Below are 20,877 nucleotides of genomic sequence, written 5' to 3' on the forward strand. Positions count from 1 at the left end.
AAAATTAAAATAAAATTTAAAACGTATTGGCCATAATCGATCAGAGAATGAACGCTGCAAAAAAAAAATTCTTGGTATATTTAAACTTAGCGAAGGTTTTATTTGCAAAAGATATCCTGTTCAGTATTATACTTGTGTGTATGTACAATGATAGGGATAACTGAGCTATCTATGGTCTGTGACAGCCCGACCTCAAACCTTTCTCTGAAGTAGTATTTACATATTAAATCTTGACACAGAGTTAGCTGTGATTGCAGAATGGATTGTGATTGATGGAGTTTGTTTTGAAAGCAGTAAGTTCTTGACTAAGTTACTCGACAATATACCAGATACCAATTGGAGATCTCTCTTACCTTTTAAATGTGCTGAAAAGTAAAGGAAGGACGTCAGGAAGAAATAGTTGTGAGTTTTTACACACCACATCGTTCTCCGGCGTGTAGTCATTTGCCGATTCAAACCAGCAACTAGGGACAAGGTAGAGAATGAAGCTCCCTCTCTCAATGATCATCAGAGAACGTTCAAGGAGCATAAACAAAATCCTGTGAAAGCAGGTAGTTCTGCTGACATTGTGTCTGTCACACTGCAGGCAACATGTGAGCGAGCTGCTCGATGACACACTCTTCTTCACCAGAAGTGACGTAAACTCTGTGGTTAGTTATGTGAACAGATGTGTTTTAGTTATTTTTGATCAAATTACCATTATAGTCAGAGCACTTCTTCTGATTAAGATCTGTTTATTCATGAGGTGGCAAACTCTCTACCATTTTTCTTTTAGCCTAATTCTTGCTGACTTCTTTTTCTAAAAATATACTTTATTCATTAAATTTATAAAAGCACCTTACGCGATATTTCTTTGTTCTTTTAAGGTGAGAGGGGCAAAGTTTAGAGGAGATGTACGAGATAATTTTTTTACGTAGAGAGTAGTAGGTGCCTGGAACCCGCTGCCGGAGGAGGTGGTGGAAGCAGGGACGATAGTGACGTTTAAGGGACATCTTGAAAATTACATGAATAGGATGGGAATAGAGGGATATGGATCCCGGAAGTGTAGAATATTTTAGTTTAGATGGGCAGTGTTAGAGGTGAAAATATTCACATGAAGGCCTGAGTATAAGTAAAAAAGCAGTTTATTATCTCAAAATTCTGGGAGGAAAGGCCTGAGACTCCGCAGCCTATTGACAGCACCTTTTCTCACTTGAGCTAAGGCTCACACGGGTTAATATACAGATTCAAGGGGCGGAATTAGTTGTATTCTCATTTACCTACAATCAATCAACTATATTCGCGTCACACTTCATTACATGCAGTCAATCAATCTTGCTAGCATCCCAGTTATCACATATATGGTTAAAGGGGGTGTTGTCTTACCCGCCCCTAACTTCATACAGAAGTCATTCAAAACTAACATAATGATGTCCTGCCAGCAACTGGGGTCATTCATCTTATCAAGGTCACATTGCATTTCTTGTTCTGGGCAGCTGTTATCAGCAGCTGTGTGAAATACTCCCTCAGTTATCATGAGGTAGTTTACACAGTTTGTAACTAAAATTTAAAGGAAAGTGGCTAGTTCAGCCATTTTGTGTCTTTAGTATTGCTAAAATAGTTAACAGCCATTTTGTGTCCTTTCTGATATTAACAAGCATTGTGTATACACTATCTATTTCTACAAATTGCTTCTTTTAAACAGGCATCTAAGCCAATGAGTACCTTTTGTCTCATCAGAACTATTCAAAAGTAATATAGGGGCACAAATGTCGTTACAGGGCCACCTATAATTTATATCATAGTCCAGTATCACAAAATGCCCTCCAACGCTCCCTCCTTCTGGTCATGGAAGATGTTTACAGAACTCCAACTGACCACAGTGAAACGATGAGGGCTGCAGGGTGTGTAGGAAAGATATACGGCCTTTGGGTATGTAACCTCCCAGATGTTCCGCATGTACACCGTGCATGTGATTCAGAGATCACCCCTCAAACGAACCCATGTATGTCACATTTAATGTCTTGATATCAATCATTCCTGCCTCCCTGACTATCTCTGCTGTCTGTCATTAAATGATGTTATTCATCGCAGTTTTCTTGTCAGCTCATCTAACGGTCCCACACTCTCCGCCATTAACTTTCACTCTGAAGTAGTTCCACTGTGGGTTTTTTTCAAAGCATGGCTTTTCGTTAACTGGTGGTAAAGCTTAACTGATTGACTGATCTTGAATCATCGTCTCCTCAGAGTTTCTGCAAGATGTGGGACCATCTCTGGCTCTTTATAATCCCAATTCAAATGATCCGTTCTAGGCCTATAGTGGTGGGCCTAAGGGGTACAAAGATATAGCGATAGGAGGTTACGGTGGCGGAGACGCAGTATTTCCTTTTCCCCGTAAACTTAAAATGCACGGAGGCAGGTGTAATCCCTAAGACACAACCATGAGTTCTGATTAACCCACATTCGTCCAACTCTCCCTGTCCCACCGGGTGGGGGCAATGTGAGGGAGATTCCATATATTATCCCTGCATATAGCAGAGGCCTCGATGAGATAGTACCTGAGGGAGGTGTTAGCCCGTACGATGCCAATGTCCTCCAGTTGGTTGTGAGGGTATGGCCCTGAGTCCGGTGTGATGATGGGGATCATCAGGACTATCTCTACCCCCGTCATCTCGTCCATTTTACAGTCGGGGATCGCTGAATATACTCTGGTTACTCCCATCAGAATACGGTTGTCCAGCGTCCCTTGTCATTTGGCTAGCTTAGCAAGTTGTGGTCTGTCTATTCAATCAGGCACCTCCCCCCTTGAGATCAGATCAAGGTTGTGTCTTAGCTGCCCCTGTCAGAGCCTTCCGGCTGTCTCCCTTTCTTGGTCGATGAGTTTGTTAATTAATGTTGATTGTCTTAGTGGGTGTCCCTAACACTGTTGTCCTATTCAATTGTATATCCAGGCCCTCTTCCCCAAGCTGGCTAGACCTTTCTCTGCTTTCTCTAATATTCTCTTCCTTATTCCTGTAAGTTGTCCCACCTTCGCATTTAACCTTCGTATGTCTAGTGACTTTACCACAGACGTTTCTGTGTTAAGTCATGTCACTGCATCATTGATTATGCCTCTTCTAACCCTGTGTAGGTTGTCATGCCCTCAAAATCTAGTGGCACCCGTGTCATTGGCAGCCTGCTTCACAACAACCTTACTTAAAACACTATAAATATTTATTTCATATTATAAACAATACCGGAACGCGCGAGAAGTACAGACACAATTTGTATACACATCTGCTGTCTTTCCCCGAATGTACCTGCAGCCACGCATTAAAATAGGTTCTCCCAGTGTTCCAGTCTCTGGCTGCTGGGATTACACATCCCGTCAATAAAATTATATAGAGCACCATAGTTCATATGGCTACGTTCATCCTGTGTCCGTTGTGAAATCCGTGATGTTCCTGCGGTCTTGTGTGCTGGTAGTTGTTCTGAGATCTCAAGAGCCCTCACGAGTCTCCACAGCTGCTGCCTTTCTTGAATGTTTAACCTAAACATTTAAAGGAAAAGTGGAAAAGTGTCCAGGTCGTCCCCAGGTGTTCGGTGTTGTCCGTATGAAGCTTTTCCTGTATGGGCCGAACACGTCTGTTATTCAGGGGTTAGTAGTTCTCATATTTTGCAACCTTCTCACATCTATTTTCCTCGTGGTTACGCGCCTGATTCTGTTGCGCTTGAACCCGACCCTGACGTGCTTTTACCTGGTTAATTAGCCAGTTTACAATAACTCAACTATCTCAAATTCCTGAAGCTACTGCAAATATTGTGCCACTTGTAGTTACTTGTAAAGTAAAATACAAAAGATCCATTCTGCTTGGGGCAGAGTGGGTTAACTAATCTGAATATATCTGACAATTCAAAAATTAAGATTTGTAATTTCCAATTAAAAATACATCTTCAGCTGTTTTTTTAAAATTACTTTCTCAGAGTTACAAAGCCAGAGGTCAGAGTGTGGACAGGGGCAAACCCCTAATCCAGCTCCTTGCCTACTCCAAAAACCAATTCAACTGAATCGAAATTCATGGGGCACGATTCTCCACTCCCGCGCCAGTTGGGAGAATCGCCTGGGCCGCCAAAATTTCCCGGGACACCGGTCTGATGCCCTCCCGCGATTCTCCCAAGCGGCGGGAAGGGCCCGGTCGAGTTTCGCGGGCCGCAGGCCGGAGAATCGGCGGAGACACCCAAGATGGCGATTCTCCGGCACCCCCGCTATTCTCAGGCCTGGATGGGCCGAGCGGCCAGGCCAAAATGGCGGGTTCCCCCCGGCGCCATCCACTGCCGTCGTGAGCGGTGCGTGACGCTGGGGGGGGTGGGGGGCGGCCTGCAGGGGGGCGAGGGGGGATCCTGCACCGGGGGGTACCTTAAATGTGGGGTGGCCTGCGATCGGTGCCCACCGATGGTCGGGCCGTCCTCTCTGAAGGAGGACCTTCTTCCTTCCGCGGCCCCGCAAGATCCGTCCGCCATCTTCTTGCGGGGCGGACTTAGAGAGGACGGCAATCACGCATGCGCGGATGACGCCTGTTATGCGGCGCCGGCCGCGTCATCTATGCGGCGCCGCCTTTACACGGGCGACAAGGCCTGGCGCGGGTAGATGACGCGGCCCCGATCCTGGCCCAGTGTCAGGGCCTGAATCGGTCGGGACCGGGGCCGTTCCGCGCCGTTGTAAACCTCGGCGGCGTTCACGACGGCGCGGCCACTTCGTCGCGGGAGTGGAGAATCCCGCCCATGGTCCCCACACAAGAGACATACCAAATCCAGGCATTAACAAGCACGGGTCAATTCTCTGCTGGTTTGAAAAGGGGGTGGAGTAAAAGTTGGATTGCTGCCAAATTCCCGTTATCGAGTGTTTTAGAGCGATGTGTTCTCTTGGAATATAGATTTGCTTTTAATCAGAGTTGTGTGTTTTTTTTAAAAAAACAGCTTCCACATTGTCTGAAGTTTTAATTTCCAAGCTAATTTAAAACATTTATTTTAAAATATCAAACACAATAACTTATTGAATATATGACTGAACCAATTTTGCGCTGTATCTTGGTTCCCTATCAGACATCATTTTGTCACCACCCTTCTTTTGTTTAAACAAGAAACATGATCATGGACACATTTTATTTACCCATCTGTCCTTCACACTTAATTCTGCAATCTCAGAATTAATACTTCTGCGTTGTGTCAGGAGGTTTTAACACTGAACTAATGAAACACCGGATATGTATTTCATATGTATTTCAACTATCCTAACTTCCAATGAACACCATAAAACTAATATTTTCTTATTCTTACATACGTGATTTTGTACCCTGATTACAATTCCTCGTGTATCAATATTACCCTGGAAATGTCAATGATAACCTTTGAAAAGAAACATTTGTGAACTACACTCAAACTATGATCTTTAAATCACAATGTCAGACGACACACAAATGTCACCACACTCACAAAGGAAACCTAGCACTTCAGTGCTTTAACCAAAATAAGTTAGGTAAAAATCCTTCTGGAGCCTCTTCTAAAGTTGCAAATTATAAACTCAATGTTACTTCTCAGAAGATAAATCTTAGCAGAGATATATGAACATTCACAGACCAAACACACACATTCTCACAGCTCGCAAGTATCAGAGTGAACTGTTAGCCCTCTCTCATTGCTAAAGATTCTCAAAGAGAAATTTCACAATCACTTAATTAAAATACTGAACAAAATCTTCCATTTCCTTCGTCATAAAACTTTATCTGTGTTATTCCATTTAAGTCAATTTCCACTGATTAATTTTATAGGCATTAGCTATTCTTAGAGACGTATATTTTTTTTGTGCCGGTGACCTGTTTGCTAAAATGGTAAAATTTTTCTACAGGACCGAAGGAGGCGGAGAACTTGGAATGATGCCATTTGCATCTTTTGCGTGATCTCAAACTTTAGTTATTTGTTCCTTTAATGTTACTCAAAGTTCTTTCTTGTCCTTTAAACTGAATTCAATTTCAATGTTCGCTATTTAACCAATGTTTCTAGACAAGAATCCATTGTTAAGTTTCTAACCTGAATCTTGTATTGACTTTACTCCCCATTTTTTTTGTTTTGGGCGGGGGATTTGTCATCCTCAGATATTTCTGAACAAAAAGCTGATTGAGTGTTTCAGCCCCTTTTTTTTTACTGTGCCGCAGTGCGATCTTATTGCAATCCACCCGGCGTCCACTTTTATTAATTGGGTTACAATCTTTCTGGGACATTGAACCATCCCCTCCTCATTCCTCAATGACCACGAGGTCTGATCTTTTGGATTTTTATTTTGTTTAATTTTTTCTTTTCCTTTGGACATGTCTAAACTTTTAGTTAATTTAAAATGTCCATTCCCAGGGAACCTGTTTCTTTCCCCTCTCCTTGAGACATTCCAGAACAGTCCTTCGCAATTGTAATTGTAGCAGTTTCCAGTGATTCTTTGCCAGTTTGCACAATCTGTACTGCCGCTATCTTTTCTCGCTTTATTGCTATGCTTAAAATGATTTGTTGTGATGGGAGAGTGAGAGCTCAATTCCTTTAAACTAGCCTGTTTTTCAAACGATGTGAAGGCTTTATATCTGTCATTTACATTATTAGCGTAACGCTGCACGAGGGTGCACTTAATTTCTGTCATTTGTTCTTCTAACTGGTGAACTAAGATGACTCCTGATTTATTTGTCTCATCTCACTTCTGTGTATCTCACCATTTTCTCTGTTCTACAGGGGCTGCGTCGGGATCCCATCCACCTTTGATCATTTTTTTTGGTACCGGAGTATTTTGCTCTTTCCCGAACGCCAGACTCATGGATCCCGGGGGACCCCAGAAAAGCGGCCTCATGCCGCTCTTTTCAATGATGTGTTAACCATGTCATCTCTATCACCCGCGTATCCGGTGTGACTAGGCGACTGTGCTCAGAGGCTTTACCTATCGACCACTCCCGTAGGGTGGCGGTCCTGGCTTGGCACTGTGTCACGATAAATTTCACCACCCGTTATTCACTCAACAGTCTGTGCTTCTCGGATTCCCAACTAACTCTGGCCGTCACGTGAGAGCTCAATTGCCCCCTTAATTCAGGCTCGGCATGGGTCCTCGAGCAGCCAATTAATATTAAAGTAAATGGTACAGCGGAACAACAAAACAAAACAAAACAAAGAAATTTTAAACTGAGTCTTTTACTCACTTGGCCTTGATACCAGATTCGCTGGATGTTGCTTCGCCGTCCGTCCATCTCGCTGTGTGACTCTAATTTCTGGTGGTCAAAGGTTTGACTACTCGCCTTGTCCATCGGCTTGAGTGGCGTCCGGCCAGACTACGGCAAATGTTAGAGTTGAAAATATTCACACGAAGGCCTGAGTATAAGTAAAAACACAGTTTATTATATCAGAATTCCGGGAGGAAAGGCCTGAGGCTCCGCAGCCTATTGACAGCACCTTTTCTCACTTGAGCTAAGGCTCACACGGGTTAATATACAGATTCAAGGGGCGGAATTAGTTGTATTCTCATTTACCTACAATCAATCAACTATATTCGCGTCACACTTCATTACATGCAGTCAATCAATCTTGCTAGCATCCCAGTTATCACATATATGGTTAAAGGGGGTGTTGTCTTACCCGCCCCTAACTTCATACAGAAGTCATTCAAAACTAACATAATGATGTCCTGCCAGCAACTGGGGTCATTCATCTTATCAAGGTCACATTGCATTTCTTGTTCTGGGCAGCTGTTATCAGCAGCTGTGTGAAATACTCCCTCAGTTATCATGAGGTAGTTTACACAGTTTGTAACTAAAATTGAAAGGAAAGTGGCTAGTTCAGCCATTTTGTGTCTTTAGTATTGCTAAAATAGTTAACAGCCATTTTGTGTCCTTTCTGATATTAACAAGCATTGTGTATACACTATCTATTTCTACAAATTGCTTCTTCTAAACAGGCATCTAAGCCAATGAGTACCTTTTGTCTCATCAGAACTATTCAAAAGTAATAAAGGGGCACAAATGTAGTTACAGGGCCACCTATAATTTATATCATAGTCCAGTATCACAAAATGCCCTCCAACAGGCAGCATGGTCGGCACAGGCTTGGAGGGCCGAAGGGCCTGTTCCTGTGCTGTACTTTTCTTTGTTCTTTGTTCAATCATTCAAAGTTGATATTGTATAAGATGCAAATCCAATCAGTTTCTTCCAATGTTGTATGTTACATATTACACATTACAAATGTATTTAATATTGACAGTATACGTTGCATGTCATGCACACAGTCCGAGGGCGTTTAACCTAATTTTCAGCCCTGGGTGCACTATGGCTGAGGGTCCTAGACAGTAACATTTCCCATTTGCGTCTCTGCTGCAGGTGCCCCAGGTTTCAGCACGGGGGGTTTCAGGATGTGGTGCTGGACATTGTGCCAGTCTGCAATGTTCAGTCGAAGATAACACTTTGCACTGGAACACCAGCAAGTTTCGGGCAGACCAAAGAGCGTCTTTCATTGAGTTGATGGTCTTCCGGCCACTGTAGATGTTTTTCTCTTTGTTTCTGTCCCTGGGAAGACCCCAGATATTACAGAGCCCTGTGTCACGGAGCAACTCGGAATGAACCTCAACAAAATCCACTGCAGCTCCCTCCAAACCTTCTTCGCAAAAGTCAGGTTCAGACGGAGGTGAAAAATGGTATGTTCACCAGCAGAGCCCACTCGAGGATAACATGGAGAGGGAATGAGACTCCAAGTACGTAGGAAGGATCTGACGGAGAGGGTCCTTCTCATCATCTCTTGCTGACTGAGTCAATGGATGGGAGCTGGGTTCGTGTGATGGACTGGGCGGTGTTCACGACTCTCTGAAGTTTCTTGCGGTCCTGGGCCGAGCAGTTGCCGTACCAGGCTGTGATGCAGCCCGATAGGATGCTTTCCATAGCGCATCTATAAAGGTTGGTAAGAGTCAATGTGGACATGCCGAATTTCTTTAGTTCCCTGAGGAAGTATAGGCGCTGTTGTTCTTTCTTGGTCATAGCGTTGATGTGGGTGGACCAGGACAGATTGTCGGTGATGTGGACCCCTAGGAATTTGAAGCTCTCAACCATCTCCACCTCGGCCCTGTTGATGCTGACAGTGGGGTGCACAGTTCTTTGCTTTCTGAAGTCAATGAGCAACTCTTTAGATTTGCTGACATTGAGGGAAGGATTGTTGTTGTTACATCACTCCACTAGGTTCTCTATCTCCTTCCTGTATTCTGACTTGTCATTATTCGAGATCCGACCCACTACGGTCGTGTCATCAGCAAACTTGTGAATGGAGTTGGAGCTGAATTTTGCCATACAGTTGTGTGTGTACAGGGAGTAGAGTAGGGGGCTAAGTACGCAGCCTTGCGGGGCCCCAGTATTGAGGACTATCGTGGAGGAGGTGTTGTTGTTTATTCTTACTGATTGTGGTCTGTGGGTCAGAAAGTAGAGGATCCAATTGCAGAGTGAGGAGTCAAGTCCTAGCTTTTGGAGCTTTGATATGAGCTTGGCTGGGATTATGGTGTTGAAGGCAGAACTGTAGTCAATAAATAGGAGTTTGATGTCGGAGTCCTTGTTATTGAGATACTCCAGGGATGAGTGTACGGCCAGGGAGATGGTGGTATGCAAATTGCAGTGGATCTAGGCGTTCTGGGAGTATAGAGTTGATGTGTCTCATGACCAACCTCTCAAAGCACTTCATAATGATCGATGTCAAGACCACCAGACGGTAGTAATTGAGGCACGTTGCCTGGTTCTTCTTTTGTACCGGTATGATGGTGGTCTTCTTGAAGCAAGTGGGGACCTCGGAACGGAGTAGGGAGAGGTTGAAGATGTCCCCAAACACATCTGCCAGCTGGTCCACGCAGGCTCTGAGTGCACGACCAGGGACTTGTCAAAGTATACATCTATGTATACAATGGAGTGCAGACAGGCAGTGATTGATGCACAGGATGACCAGGAAGCACACAGAACAGAGCAGCCAATCACCGGACAGGACACAACCACTATAAAGCCAAAGGGCACCAGTTTTCCCTCTCTCTCGGGACCCAGCCTCTGAGACAGTCAGAGTTAGTGAGCTGGCCAGTGCAAACACCATGTGGTAGCTAGGTTAGTCTGGTTAGGCTAGTATCAGGTCTCCAGTCAAGTCAGCATAGTGTCAACCCACAGTTGAACATGTTTAATAGTTTAGATGTTAAATCAAATCGTGTTGCATCTTATCAAGTGTTGGAGGCCTGTCTCTCGCTACACTGCATCAAGTGCAGTCCACATCGACCCAGCCTACCCAACACATCATGGTACCAGTGAGTGATGCTGAAAATTGACGGACCTACCTTGAGTGAATCAGCGTTGACCAGCAAACAGCCATCCGGTGACATGGAAAACATCTGCCCTCCTCCGCAGCTCCGCATCGCCGGCAACCTCGGTGCAAATTGGAAGATCTTCAAACAAAAGTTCCAACTCTATCTCGAAGCCACCGACCTCGAGGCCGCATCGGACGCCAGGAAGATCGCACTATTCCCCTCCACAGTCGGGGAATATGCCATCCACATCTACAACTCCCTTACATTCGCTGAAGGCAAAGGCAAGACAAAATTTAAAACCGTCCTGCTGAAGTTCGACAGCCACTGCGACATTGAGGTGAATGAGAGCTTTGAACGGTACGTTTTCCAGCAGAGGCTTCAGGGTAAGGATGAACCTTTTCAATCCTTTCTGACCCATCTCCACATCCTCGCGCAGTCATGTAACTATGACTCGACCACTGATTCCATGATCCGGAATCAGATCGTTTTCGGGGTCCACCCTTCGCCAGCAGCTCCTGAAAGTCAAGCAGCTCACCCTCACCATCGCCATCGAAACGTGCGTTCTCCACGAACATGCTAACAATCGGTACTCCCACATCAGGGCGGCAGAAACGGCAAAGCTAACCTCCCACGAGGCGGAACGTGTGCAGCCATCACACAAATGCAGGGCCGAAGTATCGACGAGAGTGGCCGTTCCGTGCGCTTTTCCCGGGCAGGAGATGTGTTGGTGGAATTTTGTCAGTCTTGAGGTTGGCCTGGTTGAATATTCTTCTGTATATATTTCCAGGATTAATGGTGCTTTACTCTTGAACATGTAATTGTTTACGCCACAATGTTCCCCCCTCTGACTGAGTGTCAGTCACCCTCCTTTCTCTCATCCACTCCTCTTCTTCCTTTCCACCTTTCCTCATTCCCGATTCCTTGTGTCTCTTCTTTCCTCCTCTGCTGAGTGTTCATACGTTCGCCGTGAGACACAGACAGCAGGAGCAACTTGAACTTGTCGCTAACATTTCAAGGTGCTTCTCAGGAGCTGACTATTTTGGATCACTCAGAATATTAGGACAGGGAACTTAGGAATAGGTGACGGCCATTCAATCGCTTCTGCCTCTTCCACCATTTAATGAGAATATTGTTGAACTATATCTTCTCTTCCCTCCCCCCCCCCCCCCCCCCCCCACCCCACCCCCCCACAGCACTTTGAATCCTCATGAATGATGCAAAGCATCTGTAAAGAATATCGACAGGTTAAGTGAGTGGGGAAAAATTTGGCAGACGGAGAATAATGTGGGAAAATGTCAACTTGTCCACTTTGGCAGGAAGAATAGAAACTCAGCAAGTTATTTAAATGGAGCCAGATTGTGGAACCCTGAGGTACAGAGGGATCTGGCTGTCCCAGTACAGGAATAACAAAAGGTCAGCATGCAGATACAGCAAATGATTAGGAAGACAAATGGAATGTTGGCCTTTATCGCGTAGGGGCAGTGTACAAATGTAGGGGAGTGTTGATATGATGGTACAGGACATTGGTGAGACCACATGGAGCACTGTGTGCAGTTCTAGTGCCCGTACTTAAGGAGGGATCTACTTGTATTAGAAGCCTTTAGAGAAGGTTCATTGAGCTAATTCTTGGGATGAACAGACTTGTCTTATGAGGAAAGGTTGAATAGGTTGGTCCTGTACTCACTGGAGTTTAGAAGAATGAGAGGCGATTGTATTGAACATAGAACATAGAACATATAATATTATGAGGGGACTTGACAGGGTGGATGCTGAATGAATGGTTCCTCTCATAGGGAAAGTTACAACTAAAGGACAAAGTTTCAAAAGAACTGGGGCGTCATTCTCCGACCCCCCGCCGGGTCGGAGAATGGCCGTTGGCCGCCGTGAATCCCGCCCCCGCCCCCGCCGAAGTCTCCGAAGGGAGAAAAGTCGGCGGGGCGTTAATGGCGCCGCTGCCGCGGAGAATGTCACGGGTCTGCGCAAGGCAGCCAATTTTCGGCCTGCCGATATTCTCCCTTCCGGATGGGCCGAAGTCCCGTCGACGTGATGACCGTTCACGTCGACGTGAATCAAACCTCCTTTTCATCGGCGTGACCCGGTGCTCCAGGCTCACGCCGACCAGCGAGGAGGTGAGTGACGGCCTGGGGGGTTGGCTCTGGGCAGGAAATGGCGTGGCCGCAGACTGATTGCCTGAGGAGAGGTGTGTCTCGGCTTGTGTGTGTGTGCGGCGGGGGGGGTGGGGGGGGGGGGGGTGGTTAGAGTAGGCTGGGCTCCGGGGGAGTGCCGGGAGGGGGTCCGTGCCGGGGTGGAGGTTGGGGGTTGTGGAGGGGGGCCGTGCCGGGGTGGAGGTTGGGGGGGGGTCCGTGCCGGGGTGGGTGATGGGAGGGCAAATGAGTTGGTCCACCTGGCCAGGTGCCAGCCTCCAACAGTTGGACCCATGCGGTCCATGCCACCTGGCTGGGGGGAGGAGGGGATATGGGCAATGATGACATGTCGTCGTTCCCCTCCCCCCCACCAGGCCGTCATGTTTTCAGACCATCCAGCGATGTTGGCCGCCGTGGTGGCAGCCGCTCATGTCTATGTTGCCCTGGATGAGGAGGAGGAGGAGGAGGAGGAGGAGCGTGCCAGAGAGGCGGCGCAGGCTGCCGCAGAGGGGCAGGCGGCAGCCGCCCAGGCTGGAGGGACACCTGACCGACAGGACGAGGAGGGGGAGGAGGACGTCGCGGCCCCCACGGCAACAGAGGCACCCGAGGGCGCCCCGTGTGTACCGGCCCCGGCAGTCATACCAGGACCTCACGGACCGGGAATGCAGGAGGAGACTCCGGATGAGCCGGGAAACCGTGGCACACATCTGCCACCTGCTGGCACACCTGTCACCGCGTGGTACTGGCGGGGGACACCCTCTTCCCCGTGTCCGTCAAGGTTACGGTGGCCCTGAACTTTTATGCAACGGGGTCATTCCAGGCACCGAGTGGGGACCTGTCCGGCATATCGCAGACATTGGTGCATCGGTGCATCCGGGCAGTGACAGATGCCCTTTATGCCATGGCGCACCGCTACATCCGCTTCCCCGTGGACCGGGCCAGCCAAGATGCCCGGGCCGTGGGCTTCTCTGCCGTTGCCGGGTTCCCCATGGTCCAGGGCGCGATCGATGGGATGCACGTCGCCGTGCGGCCACCTGCAGATAACAGGGCCGTGTTCACTAATAGGAAGGGGACCTATTCGATGAACGTACAGGTGGTCTGCGACCACCGCATGATGATCCTGCACGTCTGCACCCGTCACCCAGGCAGTGTACACGACTCATTCGTGTTGTCGCGGTCATCCATCCCCGGCATGTACGAGGGACGCCATCCCCGGCTGAGGGGCTGGTTGCTGGGCGACAGGGGCTACCCATTGCGATCGTGGCTGATGACGCCTATACGGAGGCCACGCAATGAGGCGGAGAACCGCTACAATGATGCCCATGTAGCGACAAGGGGAGTGATCGAGAGGTGCTTTGGCGTGCTGAAGATGCGTTTCAGGTGCCTGGACCTCTCTGGGGGCGCCCTCCAGTATCGGTCAGATAGGGTCGGCCGCATCATTGTGGTGTGCTGCGTCCTGCACAACATAGCCCAGCAGAGGGGCGATGTGCCGCAGGCAGAGGAGGGCGGAGTGGAGGAGCAGCAGGAAGAGGCCCAGTCCTCCCCAGATGAGGGGGATGGGGGCAATGGTCAGGGCAGACGGGGTAGACACAGGCAGGTGGCTGTCCACCGTTACCGGCTGGCCCAGCGGGCACGGGACAGACTGATAGACGCCCGCTTCACTGACTAGATGGGCGTGGGAATCGGGTAGTATGGCCACAGACCGCACACCATGACAACAGCCGACCACCCACACCCCCCACCCATCCACCCACCCAGCACCCTCACACCCCTCCCCAACCCCACACACCCCACCCGCATGCACACCACCCCCCCACTCCCAATTGCCGATCCACCGGCGGCACAACGGGCCGGGCTCACCCAGTTGCGGGTGGACGCGTGTCTATCGCAGGCCATGGAGAATGATGACAACCCGCCTCCGATGAGCTCCTGGCTCTACATCGTTGGACTATGTCTGACCCATGGCCACAGTACCACCATCCACCCGGACCATCCCTGCATGCGGCTGTGGCACTGCAGCGCACGGTCCCGTCCTCTGCCCGGGGGATGTTGATGGCGGCCCAGGGGGAAGGGGGCAGACTCACCTGGGGCTGAGGTAAGACCACCCCTCACACACACACTTGCGCTCAACGTACATGACACCCCCGCACACTTTGGACAGAGCACAAAGGCAGCTTCGGTAGGTGTAACATTGACTTTAATAACCAAAGGAGTTCATGCACGTGCCCTAGCACCTAAAACTCATCTGTGCCCTGCACCCGTGCCAACTTACTCAGTGTCTAATTGTTTGGCCTTACGGGCCCTTTGACTACGTCTATGTGGTTCCCCAGACGGTACAGCAGAACTGGAGGTGGACTCCTGTGATTCCTGCCCTCTGACACTGGATCCCTTTGGCGGCCGTTTCCTGGGGCGTCCTGGCCTAGATGGGCCAGGCTGCGGCCCGGGCGACTGGGATGGCGAGCTGCCAGCCTGTCCTGCCCGTTGCCCACCCGATGCACCTGGGACGGAAGGGGGGGAGTCCGAGGTGTCGCGGTGTACCGGGACCTCCCCTACAGAGGGAGCCGGGACGGACCACACCACCTCCTCCTCCCTCGGGGTGCCCGATGGCCCCCAGGCCTCTACATGGGTGGGGGATGCGAACGGACTGGCCATCCGACGCGCCCCCGACATCTGGCGCTGCCAGTCCTGGAGGCCCGTGCTGGTATCGACAGGGGTCTGCAGGTTTGCAGCCATGGAGCCCAGGGGGTTGTCGAACCCTGTCTGCGACAGTGCGACGCCAGCTCGCACATGGCCACTGGCGCAGATGCCCTCAGCGATGGCCTGCTGAGACTGGGCCATGGCCTGCAGAGACTGGGCCATGGCCTGCAGAGACTGGGCTATGGCCTGCTGAGACTGGGCCATGGCCTGCTGAGACTGGGCTATGGCGTTGAGCGCCTCTGCCATCTGGCGCTGGCACTGGCTCATGGCCTCCTGTGAGAGGGCAGCCATTTCCTGGGCCACAGACGCCGCCTGCACGGAAGGCCCCAGGCCTCGCAAACCGTTCCCCATGTCTGACACCGTCGCACCCATTGCCTCCACCGCGGACGCCACCCGTGCGGTGTCAGCCTGGGTGGCACGCATGACCGGGACCACTCCCAGCTCCTGGACGCGGGTGGACTCCTCCACCTGCGACCGCAGCCGCCGCAAGCCACCCGTCACCCTATTCGCTCGTCTCCGTGTCGGTGGTTGCATCGGATCTATGTGTGGGTGTGGTAACTGCAGGAACCCGGGATCCATCTGGGCGGCAGATGTTCGCTTGGCCTGGGCTGCCCTCCGACCGCCCGGTCCCTCTGCTGCTCCTACCTCCACCTGCTGTACCGGGACGGCTGTGTTGTGCGCACCAGTGAGTGTACCAGACGCCTCATCACTAAAGTGCCCAACCGTGGTGAGTGTTTCTGCGATGGTGGAGGGTGTTGGTGACAGCAGTGGCGTTGTGTCGTGCTCTTCGTCCCACTCTGAGTCCATGGCACTTTGGGGTGGGGGTTCGTCTCCACCCATCCACTCTGAGTCACTGTCCGGTATTTCGTCTTCCCGGGTAGGGGTGTCCTGGGTAGTGCTGTCCCGGGTAGTGCTGTCCCGGGTAGTGCTGTCCCGGGTAGTGCTGTCCCGGGTAGTGGTGTCCCGGGTAGGAGTGTCCTGGGTAGTGGTGTCCCGGGTAGGGGTGTCCTGGATAGTGGTGTCCTGGGTAGTGGTGTCCTGGCTCGGATGTGACGGGGGCCTGTGGCTGCCCCCCTCATCGCTGGGTGGTCGCTCCCGCACGTGACGGGGGTGTCGTCTCCCTGTTGCTCCAGGTCTCTCCGTCTCCCGTGGTCTCCGAGGGGCATCCTGCGGGCGTCGCATGCTGGAGGGTTCGGGTCTCTCTGTCTCCCGTGGTCTCCGAGGGGCATCCTGCGGGCGTCGCATGCTGGAGGGTTTGGGTCTCTCCGTCTCCCGTGGTCTCTGAGGGGCATCCTGCGGGCGTCGCATGCTGGAGGGTTCGGGTCTCTCCGTCTCCCGTGGTCTCCGAGGGGCATGCTGCGGGCGTCGCATGCTGGAGGGTTCGGGTCTCTCCGTCTCCCGTGGTCTCCGAGGGGCATCCTGCGGGCGTCGCATGCTGGAGGGTTCGGGTCTCTCCGTCTCCCGTGGTCTCCGAGGGGCATCCTGCGGGCGTCGCATGCTGGAGGGTTCGGGTCTCTCCGTCTCCCGTGGTCTCCGAGGGGCATCCTGCGGGCGTCGCATGCTGGAGGGTGCGGGTCTCTCCGTCTCCCGTGGTCTCCGAGGGGCATCCTGCGGGCGGTCTGCATCTGCGGGGATGGGTGCCTGGACGTTTGGTCCTGCGATACACAAAGAAGCATGCATTGTTAGACATCAGGCAGTGATCAGGTGATACGGGAGAGGGGGATATAGGGGAGGGGGGATATGGCGACGGGCTGTTGGTGGCTCACTTGCTCGTGGGGCCCCGACCTCTGCATCAGCAACCTCCCGGTCCTCAGGTCCGCCAGCCAGTTCCAGGGCCCTTTCCTCGTGTACGGTCAGTGGCCTCTCATCAGCGGGCCCTCCTCCAGTCCTCACATGCTCCCTATTGTTGTGTGCACGCTTCTCCTGGGGGGGGGGGGGGGGTGGTGGCAGGGGTAAAAGGCAACAGTGTTAGGCAGGTATATGAATGCACGCCATCGGTTGCGCGTGCATTGCAGAGGTTAAGGTTAGGGCTGGATTCACTTGGGGATATGGGGGATATGGGGGAGGGGGGGATACGGGGGAGGGGGGATATGGGGGATATGGGGGAGGGGGGATATGGGGGATATGGGGGAGGGGGGAATATGGGGGATATGGTGGAGGGGGGATATGGGGGAGGGGGGATATGGGGGATATGGGGGGGGATATGGGGGAGGGGGGATATGGGGGATATGGGGGAGGGGGGATATGTGGGAGGGGGGATATGGGGAGGGGGGGATATGGGGAATATGGGGGAGGGGGGATATGGGGGAGGGGGGAATATGGGGGATATGGGGGAGGGGGGATATGGGGGAGGGGGGATATGGGGGAGGGGGGAATATGGGGGATATGGGGGAGGGGGGATATGGGGGATATGGGGGAGGGGGGATATGGGGGATATGGGGGAGGGGGGATATGTGGGAGGGGGGATATGGGGGAGGGGGGGATATGGGGAATATGGGGGAGGGGGGATATGGGGGATATGGGGGAGGGGGGATATGGGGGAGGGGGGAATATGGGGGATATGGGGGAGGGGGGATATGGGGGATATGGGGGAGGGGGGGATATGGGGGATGGGGGATATGGGGGAGGGGGGATATGGGGAGGGGGGATATGGGGGAGGGGGGGATATGGGGGAGGGGGGATATGGGGGATATGGGGGATATGGGGGAGGAGGGGATATGGGGGAGGGGGGATATGGGGGAGGGGGGATTTGGGGGAGAGGGGATATGGGGGATATGGGGGACGCTCACCCTGCCTGCTCTGACGAGGTCGTTCACCTTCTTGTGGCACTGGGTGCCTGTCCGTGGTGTTAGGGCCACAGCGGTGACGGCCTCTGCCACCTCCCTCCACAGACACCGGCTGTGGCGTGGGGCAACTCTGCGGCCGTGCCCGGGATACAGGGCGTCCCTCCTCTGCTCCACCGCATCCAGGAGCGCCTCCACATCGCGTGACTCAAACCTCGGGGCTGAGCGACGGCCAGCCATCAAGTCGGGTGTTGCGGTCGGCTGTTCCGGTCGGGTGGGGGGGAGCTGCGCGGCCTTATGAGCCGTCACGCCGTGCAGCGCGTATGACGCTGCACGGCGTGAACCACTGCGCAAGCGCGGATCCCGTTACGTCGCTGCTAGCCCATTTCGGGCCGCAGACTATCGGCCCATTTTTATGACGTGACGCAAGTGGGATTTGCGCCGTTTTTTGCGCCGATCGGCGGAGTTTCCGCCGATAACGGAGAATTTCGCCCCAGGTCTCCAATTTCTTGAAAATGAAATGAAATGAAAATCGCTTATTGTCACAAGTAGGCTTCAATGAAGTTACTGAGAAAAGCCCCTAGTCGCCACATTCCGGCGCCTGTTCGGGGAGGCTGTTACGGGAATTGAACCGTGCTGCTGGCCTGCCTTGGTCTGCTTTCAAAGCCAGCGATTTAGCCCTGTGCTAAACTTCTTCTTCTTGGGCAGGCCCTCAGGGTCGAGGGTGACTTGCTTCCACTCTGGGAAGGGGGGCTCTGCGGTGACTGAATAGTCCAATCCTAGATCCACAGACTCTGCCACAGGTTTGACAGGTGGTGTTTGATGAGGTGGGTGGGTGGGACACTCTGGATTCCGTTGTTTACACTTGGCCTCTACGTGCTCAACCCTACATCGCTCGAGGTAATTGGTGTCTTCGCGGATTGTTCTTCTCCAGTTTGTGTGATCTAAGGCAAGCGACTCCCACGTGTCGGTGGGGATGTTGCATTTATTTAGGGACGCTTTCAGAGAGTCCTTGTAGCATTTCCTTTGCTCTTCTAGTGATCATTCACCATTGCGGAGCTCGGAGTAGAGCACTTGCTTTGGGAGTCTTGTGTCTGGCATGCGGGCAATGTGACCCGCCCATCACAGCTGGTCGAGTGTGACCAGTGCCTCGATACTGGGGATATTGGCCTGGAGTGGGCACTCACGTTGGTACACCTATCTGCCAGTGGATTTTCAGGATTTTGCAGAGGCAGCATTGTGATATCTGTCCAGAGATTTGAGATGTCTGCTGTACATTGTTCATGTTTCTGGGGCATACAGGAAGGCGGGGACCACGGCTGCTCTGTAGACCATGAGCTTGATGCTGGGTTTAAGGTCTCGGTCTTCGAACACTGTTACTGAGGCGTCCAAAGATTGCACTGGCGCATTGGAGTCGATGTTGGATTCATCATCAATGTCTGCTCACACTGAGAGGGGGCTCCCGAGGTATAGGAAATGATCCACATTGACCAGGGGATCACCGTGGATCTGGATGGCCAGGGGGCTATTTTGTGTGGCAGGAGCGGACTGGTAGAGGACTTTTGTTTTCCGGATGTTTAGTCTGAGGCCTATTCTCTCAGATGCCTCGGTGAATGTGTCGACGATGGTGTGTAGCTCAGCCTCTGAATGTGCGCACACAGGCGTCATCTGCGCACTGCAGCTCGATGACAGAGGTCGGGGTGGTCTTGGTTCTGGCCTGGAGGCGTCGGAGATTGTACAGTTTCCGCTTGTCCAGTAGGTTAGCTCCACCCCAGCGAGGAGTTTCAGAGTGATGGGGTGGAACATTGCTGCGAGGTAGATGGAGAAGAGCGTTGGTGCAATGACGCAGCCCTGTTTGACCCCAGTTAACACACGTAAGGGTCTGTGGTGGTTCCGTTGGTGAGGATCGCACCTTGCATGTCATCGTGGAGCAGGCGGAGAATGGTGGCGAATTTCTGCGGGCAGCCGAATTTGAGGAAGATGTTCCACAATCCCTCACGGTTGACAGAGTCTTTGCGAGATCGAAGAAGGCCATGGTCAGAGGTTGATGCTGCTCCCTGCACTGTCCCTGGATTTGTCACGCGCTGAAGATCATTTCCAAAAGACAAAGTTTCAAAATAACAGGTCTTCCACTTACGATGGTGATGAGGAGGAATTCCTTCTCTCGGGAATTCTCTTACACAGGCAGCAGTGGTGGCTGGGTCATTGAATATACTCAAGACCAAGTTAGACAGAGTTTTGATTGACGAGAGAGTCAAGGGTTATAGGGGTGGTGAACACGATCGTAGAGGTCAAGCTGCCAAGACCCTCGGGCCACACCGGCTCGGAGTCGCTGGTCGGGGCTGCGTGTGTCTGACGGTGGGGTGCACGGTTCCCTCCCGACAGGGAATTAGGTACCGGTTTCAACTAGAAATACGGTGCAACCGGGAGACAGGAACATGGAGTTAAGGCCTCAATCAGTTCAGCCGTGATATGATTGAATGGCGGAACAGGCTCGATGGGCCGAATGTCCTACTCTGCTCCTATTTCTTATGTATTGAAATCCATCAGTTTTTCTCATTCACTTCATCCATCAATGTCTCTTGGTGATTTCCTGTCAGTATTAGATACCACACCACTAACCTTTGTATCATTGGCGTGGTGTTCTGATATGTGTTACGTGCTGTCTTCTGGTCCCTGAAGGTAACGTTCCTGAGTTTGTGCTCTCATTACCGAAGGTTCTGTGACAGGAGTCAATACTTTCCTGTCTCCTAACTCACAGCGAGTTCCTCTTTCTCCCCTGTGCTCATTGACTTCCATTTCCTTCCACTCATCCTGACTTCAAAATCCTCACCCGTGTTTCTGAAACTATCCATGACCTCTGGTCTCTGCAATCTCCTCCAGCCGCCACAACCCCCTCAGATGTCCTCTAATTCCGTCCTCCTCAACATCCGGGAATTCAATCACTCCACGC

At 51.5% G+C, this 20,877-nt stretch overlaps 1 protein-coding gene across 7 annotated transcripts in view; it reads right to left on the minus strand.

Moving 5' to 3' along the window:
- LOC140391506 (uncharacterized) overlaps positions 1–20,877 on the minus strand; it is a 229,505-nt gene that overhangs the window by 83,944 nt on the left and 124,684 nt on the right. For 4 of the 7 annotated variants that reach the window (XM_072476051.1, XM_072476050.1, XM_072476049.1 and 1 more), the window contains one exon: positions 7,188–7,356. Coding sequence is in view for 2 of the 7 variants with exons in the window: in XM_072476047.1 (XP_072332148.1) it covers positions 354–444 (91 nt within the window). In the remaining 5 variants the exon portion in view is untranslated. Of the gene's footprint in view, positions 1–353; positions 570–3,278; positions 3,585–7,187; positions 7,357–20,877 lie in introns of those variants that run through there. The other 3 variants (XM_072476052.1, XM_072476047.1, XM_072476046.1) reach the window with 3 other exon arrangements.

Source organism: Scyliorhinus torazame, chromosome 15 (assembly GCF_047496885.1).
Source record: "Scyliorhinus torazame isolate Kashiwa2021f chromosome 15, sScyTor2.1, whole genome shotgun sequence".
NCBI classification, from domain to species: Eukaryota; Metazoa; Chordata; class Chondrichthyes; order Carcharhiniformes; family Scyliorhinidae; genus Scyliorhinus; species Scyliorhinus torazame.